General features: G+C 49.6%; 9 protein-coding genes across 9 annotated transcripts; 5 read left to right on the forward strand and 4 right to left on the reverse strand.

Moving 5' to 3' along the window:
• Positions 1-252: 252 nt before the first annotated feature.
• On the reverse strand, positions 253-6785 carry PEX2_075170 (CheY-like superfamily; the record flags this gene model as incomplete). Its single annotated transcript, XM_016744787.1, has 9 exons — positions 253-544; positions 605-922; positions 975-2024; positions 2080-2805; positions 2860-4074; positions 4136-4202; positions 4347-4369; positions 4604-5204; positions 5255-6785. 9 exons carry the CDS (start codon positions 6783-6785, stop codon positions 253-255), a joined length of 5823 nt encoding a protein of 1940 aa, XP_016600707.1.
• A 481-nt stretch (positions 6786-7266) lies between these two features.
• PEX2_075180 (uncharacterized protein) lies at positions 7267-7905 on the reverse strand (the record flags this gene model as incomplete). Its single annotated transcript, XM_016744788.1, has 1 exon — positions 7267-7905. The coding sequence occupies one exon, from the start codon at positions 7903-7905 to the stop codon at positions 7267-7269; it is 639 nt and encodes a 212-aa protein (XP_016600708.1).
• Positions 7906-8366: 461 nt separating this feature from the next.
• Positions 8367-9943, forward strand: PEX2_075190 (MFS transporter; the record flags this gene model as incomplete). Its single annotated transcript, XM_016744789.1, has 2 exons — positions 8367-8539; positions 8596-9943. 2 exons carry the CDS (start codon positions 8367-8369, stop codon positions 9941-9943), a joined length of 1521 nt encoding a protein of 506 aa, XP_016600709.1.
• A 974-nt stretch (positions 9944-10917) lies between these two features.
• PEX2_075200 (ferritin-like domain-containing protein) lies at positions 10918-12278 on the forward strand (the record flags this gene model as incomplete). Its single annotated transcript, XM_016744790.1, has 5 exons — positions 10918-11002; positions 11056-11241; positions 11298-11387; positions 11438-11955; positions 12045-12278. The coding sequence occupies 5 exons, from the start codon at positions 10918-10920 to the stop codon at positions 12276-12278; spliced, it is 1113 nt and encodes a 370-aa protein (XP_016600710.1).
• Positions 12279-12637: 359 nt separating this feature from the next.
• On the forward strand, positions 12638-13834 carry PEX2_075210 (Zn(II)2Cys6 transcription factor domain-containing protein; the record flags this gene model as incomplete). Its single annotated transcript, XM_016744791.1, has 1 exon — positions 12638-13834. The coding sequence occupies one exon, from the start codon at positions 12638-12640 to the stop codon at positions 13832-13834; it is 1197 nt and encodes a 398-aa protein (XP_016600711.1).
• Positions 13835-14878: 1044 nt separating this feature from the next.
• On the forward strand, positions 14879-16936 carry PEX2_075220 (GMC family oxidoreductase; the record flags this gene model as incomplete). The annotated part of the gene is made up of 4 exons (XM_016744792.1): positions 14879-15124; positions 15193-15372; positions 15441-16449; positions 16515-16936. 4 exons carry the CDS (start codon positions 14879-14881, stop codon positions 16934-16936), a joined length of 1857 nt encoding a protein of 618 aa, XP_016600712.1.
• Positions 16937-17055: 119 nt separating this feature from the next.
• PEX2_075230 (ankyrin repeat domain-containing protein) lies at positions 17056-18294 on the reverse strand (the record flags this gene model as incomplete). Its single annotated transcript, XM_016744793.1, has 1 exon — positions 17056-18294. One exon carries the CDS (start codon positions 18292-18294, stop codon positions 17056-17058), a length of 1239 nt encoding a protein of 412 aa, XP_016600713.1.
• Positions 18295-19798: 1504 nt separating this feature from the next.
• Positions 19799-20438, forward strand: PEX2_075240 (putative vacuolar transporter chaperon Vtc1; the record flags this gene model as incomplete). Its single annotated transcript, XM_016744794.1, has 2 exons — positions 19799-19832; positions 20092-20438. 2 exons carry the CDS (start codon positions 19799-19801, stop codon positions 20436-20438), a joined length of 381 nt encoding a protein of 126 aa, XP_016600714.1.
• A 1553-nt stretch (positions 20439-21991) lies between these two features.
• Positions 21992-23651, reverse strand: PEX2_075250 (agmatinase; the record flags this gene model as incomplete). The annotated part of the gene is made up of 9 exons (XM_016744795.1): positions 21992-22079; positions 22131-22281; positions 22335-22427; positions 22481-22698; positions 22752-22973; positions 23039-23122; positions 23203-23293; positions 23358-23454; positions 23517-23651. 9 exons carry the CDS (start codon positions 23649-23651, stop codon positions 21992-21994), a joined length of 1179 nt encoding a protein of 392 aa, XP_016600715.1.
• Positions 23652-24352: the final 701 nt, after the last annotated feature.

A 24352-nucleotide genomic window follows, 5' to 3' on the forward strand; every position in this document is an offset into this window, starting at 1 on the left:
GGGACCAGGGATCCTTGGCGTGTCGCACATTCATCGAACTTAGGTTATACATTTACGCGGTGCTTTGAGGCCGAAAGCAACATGAGAAGAATCCCGTCGAAATATATGTATGAGAATCAACAGCCAAAACACAATTCTCATGGTCTAATCATTCATACACACATGAAAGACCGAATAAAATCCCAATAACACCACGCTGTGCAATGAGAATGAGGGATAAAGACCACCGAACCCAAATTCAAAAAGATGGTATCAAGCAATGTTCATGAGAGATTTGAGCGCGCGAAGGGAGAGAGGCTTGATGAGGTAGTTATCGATACCAGCCGTAGTAGCCTGGTGCTGAAAGCCAGCGGAGGAAACTCCAGTTACAGCCATGATGCAAGAGGGTCTCATGTTGTATTCGCGTTCGAATTCGCGAATTTTGCTTGTTGAGACGAGGCCGTCCATCACCGGCATTGATATGTCCATCAGGACGAAGTCGTAGTGAAAATTTGAGGCTTTGTATTTCTCCAGTGCGACGAGGCCGTTGTGGGCTGTGTCGTAACTGCAGTTTATTTTATGCATGAAGGTGGCCATGATCTAGCATTGAGTAAGTGGTGCTCACACATGGGAAACAGCGTGGGACAGTACCTTGACATTAATTTCATTGTCATCCACAATGAGCACATGGGCCAATGCTTGCTTGCTGGATGGTCGGGGTGTGGAGCTGTTTGATCCTCCTGGTGAGATTGCTCTTTCATTCGAATACTCAGATGTCCTTCTATCATAGAGATCTGAGCCTGAGTCTGAACTGCTTTCTGTTGGTGTCTGCGGAGGCATGAGCGGGAAATCAGCGCCGGGCACAGGGGACTCGGGTTGTATTTGGATTTCGCGCCACTTCATGATCTTTTCAACGGCTTTGTAAATTTTCTGGGGTCCGAATCTGCAAAGGAGATTAGCGTTCGTACTGAAAATGTTCATAAAGTGTAGCCTACGGTTGGGCAACGCGAATGATGTTGACAGAGAGGCTGTCCAGTATAATCGGGACATTGCCGCTCAGCACGATGAAGAAGTCAAAGCCATTCTGAGCCGCCATTTCGGAAACAAGTTGATCATTTTCGTCCATAGTTCGCCTGAGGAGTTCTTCCTCTATGACAATGACCTGGCCTCGAGCCTTCTCGATGGAGGCAGCCAGAGAGATATTCCACTTCATCTTCGTCATGAAGATGTTTGCGAGTGCACTCTGAATGGAAAGATTTCGTTTGCCTTCGACAGTAAGAATCCCAGTGGGTGCCTCTGTGAGGTCAGGATAGCCATTGAAGCCTACCAGACATGCATGCATTGGGGTGGTTCCTGGCTGAGTAGTGGTCGGGGCCTGGCTATCCTCTGGACCAACACTAGCCGGTAAATATTGAACCGGAATATAGACATCAGCCTGAGTCCCTATGCCTATCTCGCTCCTCACATTAACATGCCCACCCAGCGACATCACTAATTGCTGTACCGTGCTCAGGCCCAGTCCGACGCCTTCAGACAGCGGGTCTTCTTGAGCAAATGGGGCGAACAGCTTGTGTTTGATGAAATCGGGCGCGATGCCACGGCCGGTATCAGTAATGGAGAGGTGAACCAGGGGCGACTGGGAGTTCGATCGGTCTCTGGCCTTTGATAACGCTATTTCGATGAAGCCGGCTGTAGTCCACTTCATCGCATTGCCGAGAAGGTTCATCACGATTCTTCTCCAGGCACCTGTCAGAGACCGAATCGTCCAAGTGTCTGTTTGATCGATTCGTATGACAACGGACATTTGATTTTGTGTCCTGAAATCCTTGGTGATTGAATCGCCTGCTTCGTTGCTGGACGACATCCTTTTAGCGAGCTGGCTCACCTGCTCAGGTGCTCGCTGGCCGGTGTACAATATGTCTGCAACCTCTTCGACCAAATGACTGATGTCAAAATTGGAAACAAGATTGGCTGTATCATTTTCCGAGATCATTTCATTCAGCTTGTCCGTATGTCTCAAGTTGTTGACCTTGCAGAATTCCAACCTACAACGTATTAGCACAATTTTAGCTCCAGGAAGGTCTATTTGGACGGGCTCACATGTGATTCGTTGTATCCAGCAAAGTCAATCCGGACTTTTCAATCATCGTCACCATTTCCTCTTGTGATGGGCCAAGAGAGCTGGCATGTAATAATTCAGCGCTCGCCAGTATTCCGTGCAATGGTGAGCGAAGCTCGTGGCTGACGGAGGATATGAAATCGAATTTTGATCTCTCGGTAGTTGCCCAATGAATTCGAGAGACTTCAGAAATTAAAGAATCACCAAAAACCTTGAAATAATGTAACTCCTCTAGCCCGAGCGCCCGGAAACTGCTTGTCGTCCATACCAACACCCCAGAAAGCCAACGAGACTTATTCCAATCCCATAAAGGAAGGAACAAGGCGGATTTAGCACCAGGAAGACACCGCGCAAGATGTTTTGCACAAGTTTGGGTGTTGGGATCAGGCCTAGAGTCAAAGGCGCCGGTCGTATGATTTGAGAGGCCATCATCCTCGTCAACGAACCCATCTAGACTCAGAATCTGACCTTGAGGGAAAGACTTGAGCATGTGATGAAGCAATCCCTGCGGTATACTGGGAGATTGATTATTTGGCCCAGCGTTGTCTTTAGCTGACAACTTTAGCGCACAACTTAAAGTATCGCATGGAAGGTCATATTCATGCGACACTGCACGAGCTAACCCGAGAGTAATAGGCAGTGGAGCAGCCGGGAACCCAGGTTCTGTAGCTGCCAATGGCTCCCAAATCTCCGGTTCTTCTGGTACACTGACAGAAGAAATGTTATTAAATACAACTGGATAGCAAGACTGACATACTCACAAGGCAAAATCAGTTGGACAGGCATCGAGAAAGGCAACTCCGTCCAGATCCATGGAATCCCGAAGCAACGCACTTGCACGCGAGTAGATAGATGCAATGCGTTCGTATATGGGCGTGCTCTCGGTTAATGATAACTGCGACAAGCCCTGGTCAATACCCTGAGCCGCATCGGTGTCTCCTGACTTCAACACTTCGCCCATCGACTTTTCTTCGCCGGGGCTCATCACCACTGGTCGATCTGAGAAACCCGAGTCGAGAGACGAAGGTTCGGTCGTGGAGCATCGGTCCTGTAAAAAGAACACAGATTCTTCCCCCGCGACGGTCGAAGAGGATGATTGTCCGGATTTGGGAGAAACACATTGAACAACGTGACCCAATGGGACATCAAGAACCGGGGTGGTGTCGGAATCGTCGGGGTCTGCAGTAGTGGCAGCAATTTCATGTGGTAAGAGATTTGCTGCACTGACACTAGACTGAAGACGGCCATGATTAGAGGCCTCTTTAGGATCGAAGTCTGCATGGTCTTTAACAAAATCCGTCAAGCCCTTGACCAATTTTTCTGTCCGAATATGGGCCTGGCTCATTCGCACGTTCTCCAGATGCAGTCCGATCGCATCCGCCACCTCTTGGAGGTCATTGACCTCATCGTCTCCGAAATCCGTCCATGGTTTGTCGTCGACGATGCAATAAGATCCCAAAACATATCCAGATGCGCTGAATAGAGGTACCTCTGCGTAGAAGCGCATGTGCGGCCACTCTCGAACATAAGGCCGATCCTTGAAACAATCCTCCAGCGTGAAATCCCGGATAATATAGCGCGTTCGATTGGCGGTTATATTGCTAGTATCAATGTCGTTGGTCGCGCGGCCTGTGAACAAGCTGACGGTGTGGGGACATACGCCCCAGATTAAATCCAGCGACCGTGCTCCGAGATAGATACCATCTCCCGACTTGTGTCGGTTTTTATCTCGTAGCGACACTGATTTTGTCGTCTCGGCAATGATATGCTGGGTTTCGCCGTCAATTATGGAAACAAAGCAGCGATTGGCATTAAAGCGGAGGACGCCGAGCTGGGCAAGTGCGTTGAGTGCAATGTCCTTGGCTAGCTCACAACCTGTTGGCTGTTCATCTCCTGTCGGTGCTACGGGCGTTTCTTCATCTTCAGAAGTCGTTGTGTCAGGTGCTGGAAATGCTCCAGTTACTGTGCAGTAATATCTGTCATAGCAATGATCAGTGCTGATCAGTGGAACAAGAATACTGTCCAAACGCCACAAACCTCGACAAATCCCGGATCCGCTCACGCTCCTGTTCTTCTTCCGGGGTCGGATGGAAGGCGCTTACGCCTGCAGAAGTCATAGTAGTCACTGGCTCATAGCTGACTATTAATCACTACGTAGCAACTCTTGAAAAGGAAGGGTTGCTAACTCCGAGACTCAAATTCCCCATGGGCAGGTGGGTTGCACGTGAAGTGCTAAAACCTCTCAAACCCGTTGTGCATGAGAACTCCCCACTATTTTGGTTGTTGACAGTGTTCATTGGCAGTTCAGGAAATAATTGGGGCCATAAATGCCGAGGAAAAGATAGCGAGGCCTAGACACTTCTCAGGCGAATACGAGGCGATTGGTTGGAGCGGGAAGCCGACCGTTGGCTCCCGGGTGACATCGACGGATCATGACTTTGGTCCAATTTTAATTTACCGCTTTTCTCTCCGCCTTCTTTATTCAATACATTCACAAATATTTACACCGCAGACATAAAGGGTGGGAAGGACACGCTGCCATTGAGATCGTTAAACGAGGGTATGGTATTGGAGCCAGCCAAGGATGTCTGCTGCTCCTCGAGCAACGACCCGATCAGGTCCCAGCCCATCGGGTCATCATCATTGGTAACTGCGGACGCGTCCTGTGCCCCAATGCTCTGCAGGCTGTCGACGAGTGACTTGACAATGCCATTTGCAGAGAGTGCGCTCGGATGGGTGGGGGAGAAGAGTTCGAAGACTCTCTGGGCTTGCATGAGGGAGTCGAGCGCCCGTGGCACCACGGAGGCGAGCGAGTTGGCGGAGACGTAGGCTACAATTGTCAACGTCGCATTCCAGAGCGGCTGTATGACCTCTGACCAGCCGTAAAAAACGTCAGACATGGAGCAGATGGTGAAGACTGTACCGATGATAATGGTTGCATGCTGGAGAGCACTAGCAATGTGCATCTCCACGTATGGCTGCTGGGCGTCAGCTGGTGTGATAATGCTGCTAGTGTCCCTAGAGTGGGCGTAGCGGAGATGGATGAAGGGACGCTGGATCAGCGTGTATGCGCTGTGATAGTGAAGCCTCAAAGCACCGCTTGCCGCTGTAGCCAGTTGGGCAGAGTCAAGGCGCGATCAAAGTCGAGCATCTCACTGTTGCCAGAGCCATTCCCACACTGGCTCAGGAAGAGTTCTGGAGGTAGCCGATCGCGCCAGACCTCGAGGCTTTGGAGAGCGGAGGAGAGATTAAGGGAATGATGTTCGAGAGTGGCCGGGCTATTGCTGCCGTCGTCGAGGTCCGCCGTCGAGACGCGTGTGCCAATGTCAGTCACAACGACGGCGAGGTTAACCAGATGGGTCGAGTAAGCGTAAGCGTTCATGCCGTCCTCGCGTGGGGATGAAACGTAGCGGGCGAGAGCATCCTCGGTAGGAAAGGGGCATTTGACGAGACTCTTTTGGCTGGCGGAGGGCATGTCGAGCTGCAGCGAGCACTCGAGATCTAGGGAGAAGATCATCCACCACAGCTGTATTCGAGCAGTTTTTCCGGCCTCGGGAAGATGACTCAATTGCGGTCGATGGAGTTTGGCGATATAGGCCTTGCGGACAGTAATGCCGAGCAGGTTGTATGCGTCGCGGAACGCATTGCCCTTCACAAGGTAGAGAACCATGAGAATGTGACATCGTAGGGCCTCCAAGCTCCCCTCTGTGTTGATCCTCATGCACTCACGACAGCGATGGAAGTATTCAAAGCCGGGCCAGCTGGCTTCTGATGATAGGGTTGTGTCGTAGTACTGCTGGGAGGGTCGCTGCTGGAGGCCCAATACCCGCTCGGCAAGCCCAGTGGCATTACTATGCTGTATGCCCAAAGCGATTATGGAATCGACCAGAGCGCTGCTTGCCGAATACTTATCATACACGGTCGGTGGGGGCAGGGCGTCGAGCTCGGCGAATCCTGTCTTGCTCATGATCGGCAGAAGCGGGTGGCGAGCTTCCCAGAAGAGACGAAGATAGTAGCTCCGCTGGCTTTTGTGAAGCACGTTCAACGCTAGAAGGCGTTCCCCCGAGGGAACGGTGGGATGCGGGAGCTGGGGGAACAGGTACCCTCCAAGGGCAGAGTTATGTGAGGAGGCTGCGCCATTCGCGCTGGCAAAGAAGCCTTGGACATGAGCAAGATTGAAGCTTTCTTTGTCAACAGTATCTTGAGGGGTTCTTGTCCCCTTGTCCATGTTCATACGAGAGGGAGGGACAGTTGGGTTGATCGGACTAGTGTTGGCGGCGGAGCTACTGATGCTGTCCCCGTCATCGCGACATACAGCGTCAGCAGGCGAGGGTGATGGCAACCTTAGAGGGAGTACTGTCAATGACTCGGATCCCGCGCGGTCAGGGCCGCTGTTGTCGGCCCGAGAAGAGCGTAGAGGGGCGTACGACACGACGCACTCTGCCTTGATGCCGACGCACTGTGTGCAGGGCTTCTGTTCATCGCACTTGATGCGGAGCAGGCGGCAGCGGTCACATGCTTTGGTGGCCTTTTGTCGCTTGGCCAAGGGATGAAGTGTGTATTCGGGATTGGAATTGCAGTCTGCGTCGCTAATATTGTTGTTTTTCTTGCTGCGGGCCCGAGCCGATCCGGGGCCTTTGCTTTGGCTGTCTACCTTGGCAGGCGCGACAGAGAATCTGTGAAACATGGGGGCTCTATTGCAGTCTACATGGGGGAAATCGGGAAGTATTATACGTCGAGAATTTCGGTGCCCTGCAGGGGATGTGGGATGAATTAATTTATAATGCCATGTCAGCTTAAGATAAGCCTCGCGCTGGACCCCCCCGGGGCCGCCACAAACCTTAGAACCCACCTGGGCCACGGATCTGACTAAGATCAGCCCCGCTCTTCGGGGTATCCTAAGGCCTACGGGTATTTACAAAGCTCTAAAGGTCATCATCAGAATAACTACAACTCTACTTTTTCCAAGGCTCTATGTAACTGAATGACAGATCAGAACTTCATCAATTCAGATAAGACGCTAACAGATCTGTCTTGAAGTTCGGAAACGACACTAAAATGAGACCCTCGTGATTATATAGTTCACTTCCTATTTACCTAGGTATTCTTTCATAGATATTGAAAGACACAATTTCCACCTCTCCATAAATCATTCGTTTCTCTGACAATCAAGCATTCGCTCCAAACACCTGCAGTCTCTGCTCCAAGGGAAGCTTCTGCAGTTTCTCCTCCGGCTCACTGCCATCCTTGGGAACTCCAAACACCATCTGTGCCTTCAGTTTCCAGTCCGATGGGATGCTCCACGTCCTTTGCACCTCGATATCAATGAGTGGATTGTAGTGCTGCAGGTTGACTCCCAGTCCGAGTGCCTCAAGGGCCGTCCACAGGTAGTACTGGTGCATGCCATTGCTCTGCTGCACCCACTCATCTGTCTTATCTTTGTAGATTTCCAGGGCATTCTCCTTCATCGCGGCCGCGCAAAACTGGTCATCCCAGAACAGGATGGTCCCGTAGGTGTCTGCAAAGCTGGCGATGCGGTCCTTGGTGCCCCCATTCCAGCGCTCTTCGCCAATCCTCACCAGCAGCGCATCGGCGGTGATTGACCATAGCTTCTTGTGGTCGTCTCCAAAGACAACCATCAAACGAACCGACTGGTTGTTAAAGGCCGAGGGTACGGTTAAGACCGCGGCCTCGGCTAGCTTGACAATGGTGATTTCTGGGACTGTTGTCTTTGAATCAAGGGTTCGGATGGTGCGGCGCCTTTGGGTTGCTTCGGTGAAGCTCATCGTGACGACTGGAGATGCCATTGGAAAAGTTGAGAGACGGGATAATGTTGATGCTTTGGTAAAGGCTCGGAAACTTGAATGAAAGACGACAGAGGCCATGACGAGCAGCTAGTTTTGTAGTCATGGCCCGGGATACGGAGATGAATAAATTTCAAGGATTGACACCTTGTGAATTCGTCAGCGGAATTAAGATTGGTAATGGGAGGTTGATTTGTCCCTGTATAGAGTGTCCCGGAACCGCCAAAATTACCGCATTCGGACATTGGCCCCACATTGGCCCCGGAAGGAAAGGTAGAATTGCCTAATACAGTAATATGTTTCCCCGGAAGGCTTATAGTATAGAATATCCATACATGGAGGTTGGAATCATTGATTGGAAATTCCGATTGGAAACTTTGTATATATACTAGATTTTGAGTACTCCCCAGCGAGCCGCTTTATAGTCCTTGTCGAGAGTCTTGTCACTCTCTTTCGCCAGAGCAATGGATTTTGTCAAGCGAAACTTCCCAATGCCCACCTCAACGACTGTAGTAAGGTCCAGTGAAGAGCTCTTCTTTGATAAGGATGGCCACCTCGAGTTTGCGCCAAACGACCCTGAGAACCCAAAGAACTACTCGTTTGGACGAAAGTACTCACCACCATCGCAATCTCCTTGGTAATGAACGCCACTTTCTCCTCCTCTGCACCATCCGGATCTTTCAAGGGCGTTAGCGATGACCTCCACGTCTCTGCCGAGGCCGCTGGACTCGTCACCCCCCTCTTCCTCCTAGGCTACTGCGCCGGTCCGCTCTTCTGGGCGCCTTTGTCCGAGTTCTACGGCCGTCGCTGGATTTTCTACGTTTCCTTCACCATATACCTTGCCATTGGATTCCTGTGCACTTTTACACCCAATTTTGCCGGGCTCTTGGTCGGCAGGTTTCTGACTGGCACGGCTGTCAGTGCCGCCCTGACGAATGCACCTGGGATCCTCGCAGATATATGGGGACCCGTCGAGCGTGGCAATGCTATGATCTTGTTTGCCACAATGAAATTCGCAGGACCCGCGCTTGGGCCAGTAGTTAGTGGGTTTGTCCAACTAAAGAAGACATGGCGTTGGACCTTCTATATCCTACTCTGGATGGCAGGTGCCATCGAGCTTCTGCTCGTCACCCTCCCAGAGACGCTTCCCATGATGGTCTTGCGCAACAAGGCTTGTCGCCTACGCAAAATACCCGGAAACGAGACCGTCAAGGCTCCAATCGAGACATCGGATCGTTCGCTAGGAGGCATTTTCACAGTGGCCCTGACGAGGCCTTGGAGACTTTTGATCGACCCAATCAACTTTTTCGTCTCAATTTACTACGCCGTTGTGTATACTCTGCTCTACATGCTGTTCAGAATCTACCCCATTGTCTTCCAGCAGAGGCGTGGTTGGAACGCCGGCGTCGGCGAGCTACCACTGATCGGCACAGTCATCGGCGCTTGTCTCGGCGGCCTGGGGCTGTTCGTCAATAGCCAAGTAAAGCAGAAAAAGTTCACCGGAGCCCGCAAATCAGTGCCAGAAGATCGTCTTCCCGGCGCCATGGTTGGCGGGGTTATGTTTGCCGTGACGATATTTTGGTTCGCTTGGACGGCAGAGTACAACTCAGTTCACTGGGCTGTGCCGACTGTGGCAGAAACCTTCCTCGCAACGTCAATCCTCCTCATCTTTGTCGTCTTCATTAACTATATCATCGACTCATACCTTATGTATGTCGCATCGGCCGTCGCAGCAAATACTGTCCTACGGTCCGCCTGTGCCGCAGCATCCCCACTGTTCACGCAGTATATGTTCGACGTGCTCGGTGTGGGTGGGGCAGGGTCACTTATCGGAGGAATTGGCGTGCTGCTGATTCCTATACCCTTCGTCTTTTATCGCTACGGCGCGGTTATCCGGGCGCGATCCAAGTTTACCCCGACAGATGAGGTGCCATTCCCGCCTGTGGACGAGGAGAAGGCCATAAATGGCAGGTCGGCAAGCCAGACTTCCGGAAATGAGGGCGAACCAGTTGATAATATTACTGGGGGCACGAAGCAGTGAATTGTCCTTGACATGAGCCGCGGCGGCGTGTCTGTATTTGCCGTCCAAGCATCGAAATCTAATGCACATATGTATGAGAATAGCAATTCCAAACTCACCTAGGTACCGGGAGCGGGGCTTCGCGAAATCCTGGCAATAGCGAGTGATATGTGCTACTCATAACCACGAAGCGTTGTAGGTAGCTATCCAGAGTTACATAAATCACACCCGAAAAAAAAATCCACAAAACATTTCAAGTTGAAATTCAAGGAAAAAAAAAAAGAGATTTGAAGTTTGATGAAATAAGAGGATATCAAAAAAGACCTATTGTTAGAGAAGTACTCCGTATAGTTCATCAAGTTGAGCATTCGCCTCGCTCTCGTTCCCGTCTTCGCTCTCGTGTTCTGGTCTCGCGCCCTTTCACCCTTTTCCCTCTCGCTATCTCGCTCTCGTTCTCGCTCTCGACCCCAGACTCGGCCATCAGTTCCTGCAGCTACTAAAAGCCCGAGACGTCAATAAACTTCTCCACCATGCAAAGCTATGACATTATGTTCCCCCTTTGAGTATGATCAACCTAGGCACAGTTCTCTAGCTAACCCGGCTAGATCCACAGTGGTCCCTGCAGATGGTATCTAGTGGAGCCTGCGTCTTTTTCTCAAGCCCGTCGGAGTTATTGTTGACATCCATCCGAATCTTATATCAACCCTTTATTGCTCGATCTGGAACCCCTACCGCTGATCTCAGTATTACTCCTGAGATGTCAACCATATCAGCTAGGAAACCTACAAAACAAGGAAAAGAATGACTAGTTTCTACTAGGCCAGGCAATTCTAATTCCCGAGATCAAAACAAGGATTCATGTATCGGATCCCCAAATTGCCGAGAGGGCGGCTATAAAGGACATGTCCCTCTGCTCGGAATAGTTGATTGATTATCCTTCATTCAGAGCCAAACTTCCAACCCAAGAGATAATCAAAGCTCTACTACTCCACATAATGAAGTTCACCAATCTTGCCATCACCGGTGCTGCCATCGGTCTTGCCAGTGCCGGCCCTGTCTCGAAGCGTGCTATCAGTGACGGTATGTAACTTCCAAACCAATGGATTTCCTCCTCTTCTAACGTTTTTTGTTAGCCGACATTCTCAACTATGCTCTTACCCTTGAGCATCTCGAGGCCACTTTCTACGCGGAGGGTCTCAAGAACTACACCCAGGAAGACTTTGTCAACGCCGGCATGAAGGACCCTTTCTATGCCAACCTGAAAGAAGTTGCTTCTGATGAGAATGAGCACGTGGACTTCTTGACTTCCGCGCTCAAGGGTATGTCCCTATCAATCAAACTCGGAAATAATGAACACTATTTTAACACTCTCTAGCTGCCGGTGCCTCCCCCGTTGCCGCCTGCTCCTACAACTTCCCATCCACCGATGTCAGCGGCTTCCTAGCCCTTGCCAGTGTTCTCGAGGGTAAGAAGACATCCGATTGCAGCAACAACCACCACTAATAACCTTTCTAGGTGTCGGAGTCAGCGCCTACCTTGGAGCCGCAGCCTCCATCATGAGTGACACCTACCTGACAGCCGCTGGCAGCATTCTCACCACAGAAGCCCGCCACAGCGCATACTTGCGCGCTGCTCTTGGTGAAGTCCCCTTCGCTCAAGCCTTTGACAACCCCCTCGATTTTAACGAGGTGTACACCGTCGCCTCCCCCTTCATTACCTCATGTCCCTCCAGCAACGGCGCGCTGCCAGTTAAGGCCTTCCCCTCGCTCATGATGAGCTCGATGGACGCTGTCATGACAGGCTCACAAGTGCAGCTCATGGCTGGCAGCGGCTTCAACACAAGCGCCAGCGACGTCAACGCCGCCTTCATTACCGTCACCGGTCCGGTCTGGGCTCCTCTCAAGTCCATGGGTGATGGAAATTTCACCGTCACTGTTCCCAAGGGCGTTGCCGGACAGAGCTACGTCGTCCTGACCCAGGGCAACAAGCAGGCGACCGATGACAATATCCTTGCTGGTCCTGCTATCGTCGAGGTAAATTAGTTTACCTTTTGCATTTGCATTTTGGTTGGGTGTTTTCTCGCCCCTTTTTTTCGCAGGGCTGATGTTGCTTGTATTCATAGATTGGAAAGAAAACTGGTATGGGTACCCCGAGTGGTATGGCCGCTATGGGCATGGGTGGCAAGAAGAACATGACTATGCCTACTCCTTCTAAGTCGGGATCCTGGAGTAGCTCTTCTGCTACCGCGTCTGCTTCTGCTTCTCCTGTTTTTACTGGCGCCGCTCAGAAAATGTCTGGTACTATTGCTGGCGTTGTTATTGCCGCTGGTATTTTTGCTGCTGTAGCTCTGATTTGAGTGGGGTTGGCCTGTTGGATTTCTAGTCGAATTTACCGAGTGGGTATGTTAATATTCATTATATATTTCCCTTTAATGATAATACTATCTTGGCAATGACGTCTGATCTGAAAATATATTTTAAACAAATCCACCCTTGCACATAATGAGATTGCAATTTTGGCCAATAGTACTGAGAATGCCATACACACACATCATATAAGGCAACTGGACGCATACCTAGAATACTTCCAAAATTGTTCTAGACCCGAGTCACATGATACGGAGAGATATGTCAATATCTCGGAGAATCTCTGCCTTGCATTTATTCACAGCCATATTCATGATTGGTCTCCGCGGCATGTCAATTAACTTTGAACATGCCCCCTCTTCGCGCGCACACCAAATCCCGCAACGGGTGCGATCAATGCAGAAGCAGGCGGGTCAAATGTGACGAGCAGGGTCCACCATGCTCGAACTGCACGACCCGCGAGTTAAAATGCACTTATTTGAAAGTCGCCGCCGCCCGTCGCGTTACAACACATCTTACCCCACCCAGCTCAGCATCCGATGTGCCGCGTTCTCTAGATGGCCATGGTTCGCCCGTAGCAGCGATACCCGGCCCAGCCGTTACCACAACAATCCCAGTCCCAGCATCAGCCCAAACAAATTCCTTCGGCATCGACAACCTAGAATTAATGCACAAGTACTCAACAGAGACGTACAAAAGCCTCTGTATCAGCGACTCAGAAATAATAATCTGGCAAATAACCGTCCCAACACTCGCCTTCAAACATGATTACCTGATGAGCGGCATCTTGGCGCTAGCCTCAATGCACATCGCAACAACATGCGAGCCATTAGAAGCAGCACCCATGTACTACGAAACAGGACTCCAGTACTACAACCGCAGTCTGACGCCATTCCGAAACGCGATCGATAATATCTCGCCGCAGAACTGCAACGCGGTATTTGCGCACTCGATAGTTATGATCGCGATCAGTATCGCGTCGCCCCGACTAACCGTCACGAAAGATGAGTGCGCCAGTATCACAGAAAACATCGTGATACTGTTCGAGCTGCTGCAGGGCGTGAAGAAGATCATGCAAGTCAGCAAGTCGTGGATTAAGCTCGAGTTATTCTCGCGGGGCGAGTTTTGGAAGCAGACGCCTACAGAACTTGATCCCGATACGGAAGCTGCGTTGACGCATCTGGCGGCGTTGAATGACCAGGTTATGATTGGGATTTACTCGGAGCAGCATCGCATTAATAAAACCGTCATTGCGCACTTGAGGCATTGTTATGCTAAGTTTTTGCGCGGGGCAGATCCGGCGCCGGTTCTTGCTTGGCTTGCGGCTGTTGACAAGGACTTTGTTGATAGTCTCCGGTGTCGGCAGCCGTTTTCGTTGCTGATTCTTATGTATTGGGGGGTGTTGTTGAAAGAGCTTGATGGGCATCGGTGGTGGGCGCGGGATTCGGGTAGAGCGCTGGTTTCGGAGTTGTTTGAAGCTTTGAAATCCGGGGATCCGAGATGGGAGAGAGCTCTTGCCTGGGTGCAGCGGAAGATGGCACTTTGAGAATTGGAAGGGTAACTGGGGTCAGTCGGGTTGGGACTAATAGATTGTACATATAGCATTTTTGAAGCGATTCACACAAATACACCATTTCTTTCCGTCGAGACTGAGAATTGCCGCCAACGAAGGTGCGTGTCAACAGCGGACGTCCTTCTCAAGGGCCAATCCCAGATGATCAATATTGTCTCATAGGAGCGGGATCTCTACGCCGACTACCCGGCTAGACCATGCGGGTGACGCACTAACAAGACGGGCGGGCCCTCACTGCAGAAGAAGCCGCTCAACCATACTACAAATGGCATGGCACAGATGAAGATTACACAGCCCCGTCAGTCATAGCACCAATACACCCATGGATGGCATCTATCAACGGTATGTGGGGCGGGTTGGCGGCGACTTGTCTCATCTATACAAGTATGCCGCTAGACCAGCGGCATACTCTGCTTTCCCTAGATCAACAACGCAATTCAGAAAGTCGAAGGATCTACTGGCGGGGACAATTTACAGTGCTGCAGGCCACGCTATGGCCGCTAATGCCACACGATATGCACGGTGAAACGAAAGGGGCTCTAGCGGGCCGTGCAGCTGCAGAATGCGGCTGACGACGGGACCTCCTAATTCTAACCAATATTTACCTTCTCGATTGTGATGCAACTGGCGGTGAATAATTGGCCAGTTCAGTCAATTAGAGCAAAGATTACCTGATGGTTTGAGTATTTATCCAATATAGAGACAATATAGGGCTCTTCCCCGCAATCTTTTTCTCCAAGGTCCGTGTCTAAGCCTCACTAGGTTTCACTAGATGGACGCTTTTTAGTCTCTTTTCATCCTTTCTAGCGTATTTTAGTGTGCTTTAGTGTGTAGTAGTATGTTTTAGACTCTGTTAGTATAAAAGCTAACCCCCGCAGCTGGTCCAACCCGAGTTTCCACGGGTCATACCCACTACCTACGTATGTATGTATGCATGCATTACCCCACTCATGCTATTTAACTCGTAGATCTCTTCAATCTCATCCTTTCAATTCAAGCAATCTAAAAAATCATACAATGGCCGAAAATCCAACCTGCACAGTCGAAGAATTCACCCGCACCACATTCGACTATGTCATCTGTGGCGGCGGAACTGCAGGACTGGCTCTTGCAGCACGCCTCACCGAAAATACCGCTATAACCGTTGGCGTCATTGAGGCCGGCAAGTATCGCATTGGAGATCCGCTAGTCGATACTCCTACGGCGTTCCCGCAGATGTTCGAGAATCCCGAGTATGATTGGTGTGTGTATACGGTGCCGCAGGTAGGTTTATTTTGTATTGAATCAATTCAACTGCCTTTGATTCGTCAACTTATCTCCCGGGTTTATAGAAAGGCAACCGCGGCTTGTCTCACCATGTCCCGCGGGGAAAGCTCCTCGGTGGATCTAGCGGCATCAATTATATGATGTATGTGCGAGGATCGACGCAGGATTACAATGACTGGGCCGAGCTGGTAGAGGGTGATGGCTGGTCTGGGGAGCATATGCAGCAATATATGCGGAAGCATCAGGTACAATCTCACCATATGCATTTTCCAATCCAGTTCGTTTCCAGTTGAAAATCTGACAATATGAACAGACTCTCGAGCCAATCGACCCGGCCATCACCGATCGCTCCACAATGCCACTCGTAGGCGAGTTCCACGGCCTGAACGGGCCCATCCGTACCAGCTTCAATGATTTAATTATGCCAGTGGAGAATGACGTTATCAAAGCCTGCGAGGAGGTGACCGGCATCGCAAACAAGCCCACCGACCCATGGAGCGGGGACCACATCGGCTTCTATCACACTCTCGGTGCAGTCGTTCGAACCGGCCCGGACAAGGGAAAGCGTAGCTACTCCGCACGAGGATATTATGAAGCGAACCGTGCCACTCGCCCAAAATTCAAAGTCCTCTGTGAAGCCCTCGTCAACCGCGTCGTGCTAGACGGCAACAAAGCCACCGGCGTAAGCTTCACACACGCTGGAGTCGAGTACCAAGTCTCCGCACGGCGCGAGATAATCGTCAGCAGCGGCACAATTCAAAGTCCCCAGATCCTCGAGCTATCTGGAATCGGCGACCCGGAGGTTCTCAAAGCCGCCGGCGTTGAGTGCAAGGTCGCCAACAGCGGCGTCGGTGCAAATGTCCTAGACCACGCCCTCACCCTCTACATCGCGGAAGTCCAGCCCGGTGTTCTCACACAAGACACCCTGCACCAAGTGCCCGAGGCAATGGAAGCTGCCGCCAAGCAGTATGCCGAAACCAGCGGCGGACCACTCAGCTCTGTCTGTAACATGCAGGGTTTCTTTCCGGCAAAGAAAATCCTCTCTGAAACAGAGCTGGAAGAGATCATCCAGAGCATTCGTGATGTCAAACCGAACACCGCGTTCCACGCGAAACAGCTCGCACAGATTATCGCGAACCTCGAGAGCGACCACTCTGCCAATATGCAAATTGTCACCGTGCCAGGTTCCATGAACCCGGATGGTATAGGTCATCAGAGCAAGATCATTCAACCGCGAAAGCCTGATGAGCCGGGTGGTTTGACCTTCGGGCTTTGTATTCAGTACCCGGTCTCTAGAGGGACTATCCATATTGAGAGTGCAGGTGAGTTATGGCCAAACACAAATCCCCTCCACGTCCTATCTACTCTGATATACTAATGAATCTAGACCCAACCAAACACCCCATCATCAATCCCAACTACGGTGGCCACCCAGCTGACATCTCCCTCCTAGCGGCGATGCTACGCTGGAGTGATAAAGTCATGGAATCAAAGCACCTGAATCCTTCGATCCTGCACCGCGCGTACCCGGACCCCAGTGTCAACTTGCAGAACCTGGATGAAGCCCGAGAGGCAGTGCATGACATCGTTGCGGGTGAGTACCATATCAGCGGATCTGTTGCTATGGGCGATGCGTTGGATAGTAGACTGAGGGTGAAGGGTGTTGAGGGACTGCGTGTTGCGGATGCATCAGTATTCCCCAATAATGTTTCGGGTAATATTGTTAGTAGCGTTTACGCTATTGCGGAGAAGGCAGCGGATATGATTCGTGAGGATTGGGATCTTAGGACTGCGAAGACTATGATGTAGGCTTATTTTGGGATTCGTTCCACGCAACAATAATATTTTATACTTGAATGAGATTGATTCTGTCGACCCTTGACCAAAAGCGGAGTGATTAATGCACTGAAACCAAAGTAAAAAAACACTTAAGGAATACTTGAGATAACCCCATCATTCACCCGCAAATTACGAGTACGACTACGTCGCACACTATCCTCCATCCATAGCCGTAGCCCCATATCAGGACAAAGCGTACCTTGCATCGTAAGATCCTCATACCTAGGCTCCGTAACCCGTCTCTTTCGAACCTTCCTTTCAACAAATTCACGCACATTCTCCTTCTTCGGCAGGTCCTCAAAATCACATCCCTCCAAAAGAGCTACCGCCTCTTCAAAGATCTGTTCCCGCGCCAAATCAAGATCACTCTGTTCAGCACGAACCCCCGTTTCAAGCAACAGCTTCAAAACACCCAAATGTCCAAACCTCACCGCAAACCCAATAGTACTATATCGCGGAGTCTGAAAAGTCAACAGAACCACATCATGTGTTAAATGCGGGTTCGCCCCCATCTCAATTAACAAAGCCACCATCTCAGTCTGTCCTTTCATAACAGCCGCAAATAACGCCCCCTGCCAACACATCCCAACCTCCAATCCCGCCTCAACAAACACCCTCAATAACCTCTGATTATTCTGCTCCGCAATAACACACAACGCCGCATCATCTGTAAGCCGCATCCCAGCCCCAAGTAACATCTCCACAACCTCCGGCTGGTTCGTCCGAATCGCGCACTCTAGCGGTGTTGGTATCTCGTACATTCCGGGACAAGCACCAGCCTCTAATAAAAAAGGTATGATATCAGCCCAGCTTGCAGCAACAGCTGCTCCAAGAGCGGAAAGGTAGGACTGAAGGGTATTTGCGGGTTCTAGCGGAGCCTTATACTGAAGGAGCAATTTTGCTGCCTCGAGACTATGCGCCGGGATCGCGCCTTCGCGGAGTGCATCGCGTAGCTGGGTCGGATCGCATGCTTGGCCCGGTCTTTTCTCGGATAGTAGACAGGCGAGGGTTTCTACGTGTGGGCCGCTGGTTGCGAGCGCGATGGCATTCCCCTCTATCGGGTTGGTGGGGTTGTGGCTTGAGTTGAGGGTGCTTATTCTGGCGCCTGCGTTCAGCATTTTTTGGGTTAGGGCTGTGTGGCCGTGTTTGGCGGCCCAGAGGAGGGCGCTTTGGTTGTGGTTTTGGATGTTGGTTTTGTATAGGTAGAGTTGGAGGGCTGTGTGTGTGCGTTTTGTTGTTTGGACGAGGGCGCTCAGGTCCTTTTGGCTGGAGAGGGATTCGGCGATTGAGAGCAGGAGTTCGGTTGGTAATGAGGTTAATTGGGACATGGTGTATCTGTATCCAAGTTGTGGGGGGGTGTTTTGAGGCTTATTTTGGAGGTTGGGTGGATATGATGGGAGATCACCCTTTAACGTCTTTAGCGCTTAGCGCTGTTGCAGCTAGTGGCTTGAGGTATTGGGGGCGGTTTATTACACAACGGGGTTTAGGGATTTGGTATATTTCGGGGACTCTAGGTTAAATCATTTCAGTCCTTTTCTAGGAGAACCGGTTGAAACAGCAAATAATATTCGCGAGTTCATAGGTTCTCTCGTGTATTTAGCCTATATGAGGACTATGAGCTGATTAGAACGACGAAGTTTGGACGTACACATAGGAGGATAGTCTATTTTCACAACCCCATCCGTCCAATCCAGACTGACAATTACTGTATGAGGCACTTTGGTAGGGTTGAGTATCAACAGTGAACTCCGGGGTTATAAGGATCTCTAGGAACTATTGTAAGTCCATATGGTCCATTTACCTTATATTTCTCTCATTTTCCGACTGTCTTTGTTGCCTTCTTGTATATATGCTCTGAACATATATGCATAAACATGAGCAGCATAAACACATAAATTTTATGTTTCCCACAGGCGGAAGTAGCCGCAGGTCTATAGCAGCTCAGATGCGTTATAATACTAAAAGTGGGCCTAGATATTCTAGACCTTGAATTCTCCGGTCTAGTGGAAATCGGGCTTCGTTTCTTAGTTTCTAACCCTTCTGACCCATTTTTCCCGGCGCGATATCGGGAAAGATATGTCATATGATATAAGCATCTTGGGGAAGATGTAATGTCGAGTTATATTTTATATGTCAAGTTTACTAAATCGGAGGATATTCGGATGGTATATAGGTGTGCTAATAGCAATTCGTTGGTTAATTTGGAGGAGTCATAGGTCTAAAGTTTGGAATGCCGTACCCCATTTCTCGGCGCATTGACCTTTGCCGCCGTATAGGAGTGAGACATACGAAAGAAGTGGAATTGTTAAGTACATGTACTCCGTTCTCCGTACGGAGTAGTGGTTTTTTTTTTTTCCAGGATCATCGGGCCTTTTCTCGGAGTCCGAGGTTGCATACTCCGTACAAGCATCAATAAAGACCAGTAGATTTTTCCGTCGAACTTCCAAGCATTTTCTGTTGATTGAAATTTAGCTAAGCTTTATGAATAATATAATGTGTTAACTTATAAACTTATAAACTTGTAGAATACGAAATAAGATCTAACCTGTAAGGACCCGTGGGACCCACGCATATACTTAGTCACCTGATTCTCTCATCAAATCGTAGGAGCACGTGCAACAGAGCTGTTTCCCGCTAGTCCTAGGACGGAACAAGACATTTGGGGGGGGGGGGGGGGGGGGGNGGGGGGGGCGTGGTCTTGACTCTTGAAGCCTCTCGCTTCTTTAGTTTGCTTTTCTCTTCGCCAGACTCTGTCAATTGAGTTCGGAGTTTTCTTCTGTTACTTCTTTCCTTCCGACCTCTCCCAATAATCTCACCTCTTCACATTCGACAATGTCTAGCCAACCTCTCCTTCAAACCGCTCCGGGTAAGTTCGACAACACCTCCACTCACAGCAGCTCAATAGCTCAGCAGGAGAGACAATTCCACCCGGACTCCCTCCCATCAGTGTGGTATTGGTTGTTGCGCGATTGTTTTGCTTCCCTTGAGCTGTGGACGCCGATCAACACTGCGATAACCTCCGCACACCAAGAGAAGCAGAACGATCGCACTCCCCCATCTCATATCATACCACAACCACCCTCCAACCACTCCAATCTTCCCCGAACCCAGCTAACACCCTCCAGGCAAGCGAATCGCCCTCCCAACCCGAGTCGAGCCCAAAGTCTTCTTCGCAAACGAGCGCACCTTCCTCTCATGGTTGAACTTCACCGTCATCCTGGGCGGCCTAGCCGTCGGTCTCCTCAATTTCGGCGATCGTATCGGTCGCATCTCCGCAGCCCTCTTCACCGTCATCGCCATGGGCGCAATGATCTATGCCCTAGTGACATTCCACTGGCGGGCGCAGAGTATCCGTCGGCGCGGACAGAGCGGTATCGATGATCGATTCGGTCCTACTATCCTCGCCATTGCCCTGCTCGCCGCTGTCGTTGTTAACTTCATCTTGCGGATTCGGGATGGGCAGATGAACTAGGGCGAGTCTGGATAGTGGATACGATTGTTTTTTTATGGCGATTTTGGATTGGAGATTCGATCTCTCCCGTTTGGCCCGTTTGGCCATCTGAATGCTATACCATTGATTACGCTGGCCTGTTCTTTCTCGTTTGTTCTCTGTTGATATCGACAGCTTTGTCTGTTCTTGTGTATTTATTTGGCGCAAGTTGGTCTGCTTTATGCTTATGAGGCCAGAATGCCTTTCACGTTCACATTCTCGAGTCGAGCGTCTGTCTTTTCTTTTCATATTGCAATTGGCGTCTTTGGGATTGTGCTTGTCTAATCAAAAAAAGAATGAACGATTTGAACTCGAATTGAATTGAATCGCGTCATCTGCCTATACACACTCCCTCGATCTCACGGGCATCTATCGTCACAACCTGCCCATCAACACGTCCCTGGATAAACCTGACAAAGTTCGAGTAGTTCTGCTTAGTCCTTTACCAGCAAAGGCAGCATTACTAGGCAACTTTGCCATCCAGGATGTAATATTGAGCTGACTGCTATCAAACCCACTCGAAGCGCAAGCACATTGGTTATCATTACCAGCTTCCGAGCCCAAGACCTAGCTCACAAAAATAACAGTAGGAAGCTTTGTATCCATAACCCTTCGATCCCCTCGCATCGACACAAATAGTCGCCCCGATATTCGCGCACTAGAAGTAATGACAACCCGCATCAAACGCAATATTCCTTCCGGCTCAAAAACCCAACTACCAGGCTGTCTCAATGTTATCTTTTACTCGGGCGATTGAGCTAGTATAATGTGGCTTTATAAAGCGCATGAGTAAATATATCAATTTTAGGTTGGTTGGTTGGTTGATCGGTGATCGATGAGGATGCTGTTGTTATATCTTGTGGTTTCTAGGGCGCAAAGAAATGTTGGTGTTGGAGGCAGCGAGTGTTAGGAGGATGGTGCGTGTTAGAGCGGTTATCAGCCCTCAAAGAGAGGAGAAATAGTTAACAATACCCGATTTGTTTCCGGTTCAGAAAAAGCATTGTTTTGATTGGAATGTTAAACTTGGGGACCGGGTACCGATCCGTTCAAGGGATTTGCAGCTGGTTACTCTGTACAAAGTATATGTATATGTCTAGATAGTAGTACGGGGTACTTTGTATGTTAATAGACTATCTGGAGTAAGTCCCACCCGTTTATAGTGTATACAACACAATAGTCTACCTAAGTGCTTTGTCCTCTGCCCCTTCTTGGCTTTCCCATTCTAAGGTGTCAATATACAATATTGTACAACATCACAAGATTTACACACCTTGGGTGTGCCCAGGCGGGGCGTGGAATATTTCTTGGTTCATTTATTTCAATGCAATGCAACTACGAGGTAGAGTAACCATGTAGTAACTAATGTCATAAAGTAAAGTATCTCTCTCGGCCACCATGCCATGATGTCTCACCAAACATAGAAATGATGAATACTCCTTTGTTCTTCTTTACACCAATCTATTCTCTCCATATCAGGTCCAAAGAATGGAGTGTATATTCTCAAATATCACGATATTCTCCATCTTCACTAAGTCCTACAGCTCATGAGACGACTCACCAACAGACAGCGGGCCTTTCTTGACCATGATAGTGAGGACTTCATATAGTATATCAGCAGCAGCCCTGTAGAATAGTCAGTCTTTGCATTGTGTGTCATCTTCAGAAGAACCTTACATCGTGGACAACTCTGCATTGGTATCGTAAGCCGGTGCGACCTCCACGATATCCGCACCAATAAAGTTCAGCCCATCAAGACCACGAATTATCGTCCGCAACTCGCGCGTAGACCAGCCACCAGTCTCTGGTGTGCCAGTAGCCGGCGCAACTGTGGTATATACTTAGCAACAGGGCGAACATAAATCCCAACTCAAGACTCACAAGCAGGATCCAAAGTGTCAATATCAATAGAAAGATAAACCGGGTTATCGGTCCCAACACGGTCGCGAATTTTCTTGATAATACCATCCGTTCCTAAAGATTCCACTCGTAAGCACGAAATCAACACAAGTAGCAAAATACCATACCAATAACATCAATTTCCCTCGCCTCAACAATCTCAAATCCGCAATACCCATCATTGTCATAATCCGAAGGACCGGACAACGTCGTCCGAATACCGGCATGGATATTCGTATCATTCTTCAACAAGCCCTCCATAGCAGCATGGTAAAAGTATGTACCGTGGTTAATAGCAGCAACCTGACTAGGCGAGCCACCAAAGACCTTCGGCTTCCACGAGTCCCTAATCAAATCAGCCATGCACATACTAGCGTTCAAGAAAAGAAACGTCCTCACAAATGACTGTCGAAATGAATAACCGTCACAGGCCCATAAGCCTTATTAATACTCCGCAGCAGGGGCAGTGTGATAGTATGATCACCACCAAGGGTAATGACACGAGGAAGGGTCTTTCCAGCGCGCGAAAGACCCAGTTTATCCGCGTCAGTGTACGGTTCGCGCATCAGAATACTATTGTGTCCTTCTTCGATTTGTTTAATTGCCCAGGAGTTGTCGTATCTGTAGCGAGGTCAGCTTTGTCGAGATTTATTCACACTAGTGCTGTTATTTCGGTGCAAACGTACGAGGTAACAGGTACATCCCCACAATCTAAAATCCGCATGTCGCTTGTAAATGGGTTCGCTTGCAAGGGAACATTGTAGCCACCACTAGATCCCAATTGAATTGTGTAAGCCTTGTACTCGTACCGTGGTTTTAAACATCGCTGCGAGGTAGGGCTGGTACGTACTAGAGATTAAGGCGACGAGAACCTTGTCTGATGCCGCTGGGCCCGAATCGCGCGCCAGGTCTGTAAGAGGTTCCGGTGTCGAAGGGGGCACCTGTTTAATTGGAGAGTGTAAGTGGTGATTTCGTAGTATTATTTTGATGGCATTTTATGCTAACCTAGGAATGCGATATCGTATTTTTCGGAATCACTGGCTAGGCATGGGTAGTAGGGTAGGCGTCCGAAAGTCGAAATTCCGGAGAATACAGAGTCGGCCTTTTTATTTCGTTAGACGAGTCCCTTTGAATTGAGTTGACCTCATATAATTGGGCACTCACTTGTGTACCGCCATCTCCTGGGAGTGTGTTGTACCAGAGTCCTCGGTGCGGACCAGCGAGTTGAGACTGGCCATGTTCTCCATGGGCTGTAACCAGAGCAGAAAGGACCAGCAAGCCCGCAACAGAAGGGAACATTGTGATACTGGACAGAGAGAATTTTATTGTTTAGAATTGGAAAGCTTTGGGGTCAATGTTACTTGTTGGACCAGAACAATTCCATGGGACATCGTCCAAGATATAAGCATGTCATTCATTCCAAAATACTCTCAACATCTATTTGATGTCATTTAGTGTAACCAGTCAGCTTCCCTGTGATAATACCCGCTCCCTGAATTGCCCGAATATAGATACGATTGACAAACCGGCAACCCCTTCTACCTGCGCCCACCAGCTAGACAGCCGAGTCAATCTCAAGAAAACAAGAAGAAAAGAATCATTTTTTTAATACTAGGCAGTGTTTTCCCCTCTTGCTCCCAGTAACTTCCCTTTAAGGAACCGATGGCAGGATAATGTGGGTGGGGAATGCGACGTCGAGGCTTGGCCACGGCATACTTACATTATGCAAGGCAGAGCTATCGCCAGGGTCCCAAAATGGAAGGACGGGGGAGAGGGACGTGAGAGCAATGTTAAAGTTGGAGAATGTAGATATGCAGGAGATCAACTAAGGGCTATTAATGTATGGCGCTCCTTATCGGTCGCTCGTTATTGGTGGTTGTCGATCTATAAAATTTGTATTGGGTGGTTCGTTTCCGACAACGGAGAACAATATGAATGTGTATAGTATTCTGTCTTCCTGTTATTTTGTATTGATGTATTGAATTGTTCTGGTAACGGTG

This window comes from Penicillium expansum (assembly GCF_000769745.1).
Source record: "Penicillium expansum strain MD-8 chromosome Unknown contig258, whole genome shotgun sequence".
Classification (NCBI taxonomy): domain Eukaryota; kingdom Fungi; phylum Ascomycota; class Eurotiomycetes; order Eurotiales; family Aspergillaceae; genus Penicillium; species Penicillium expansum.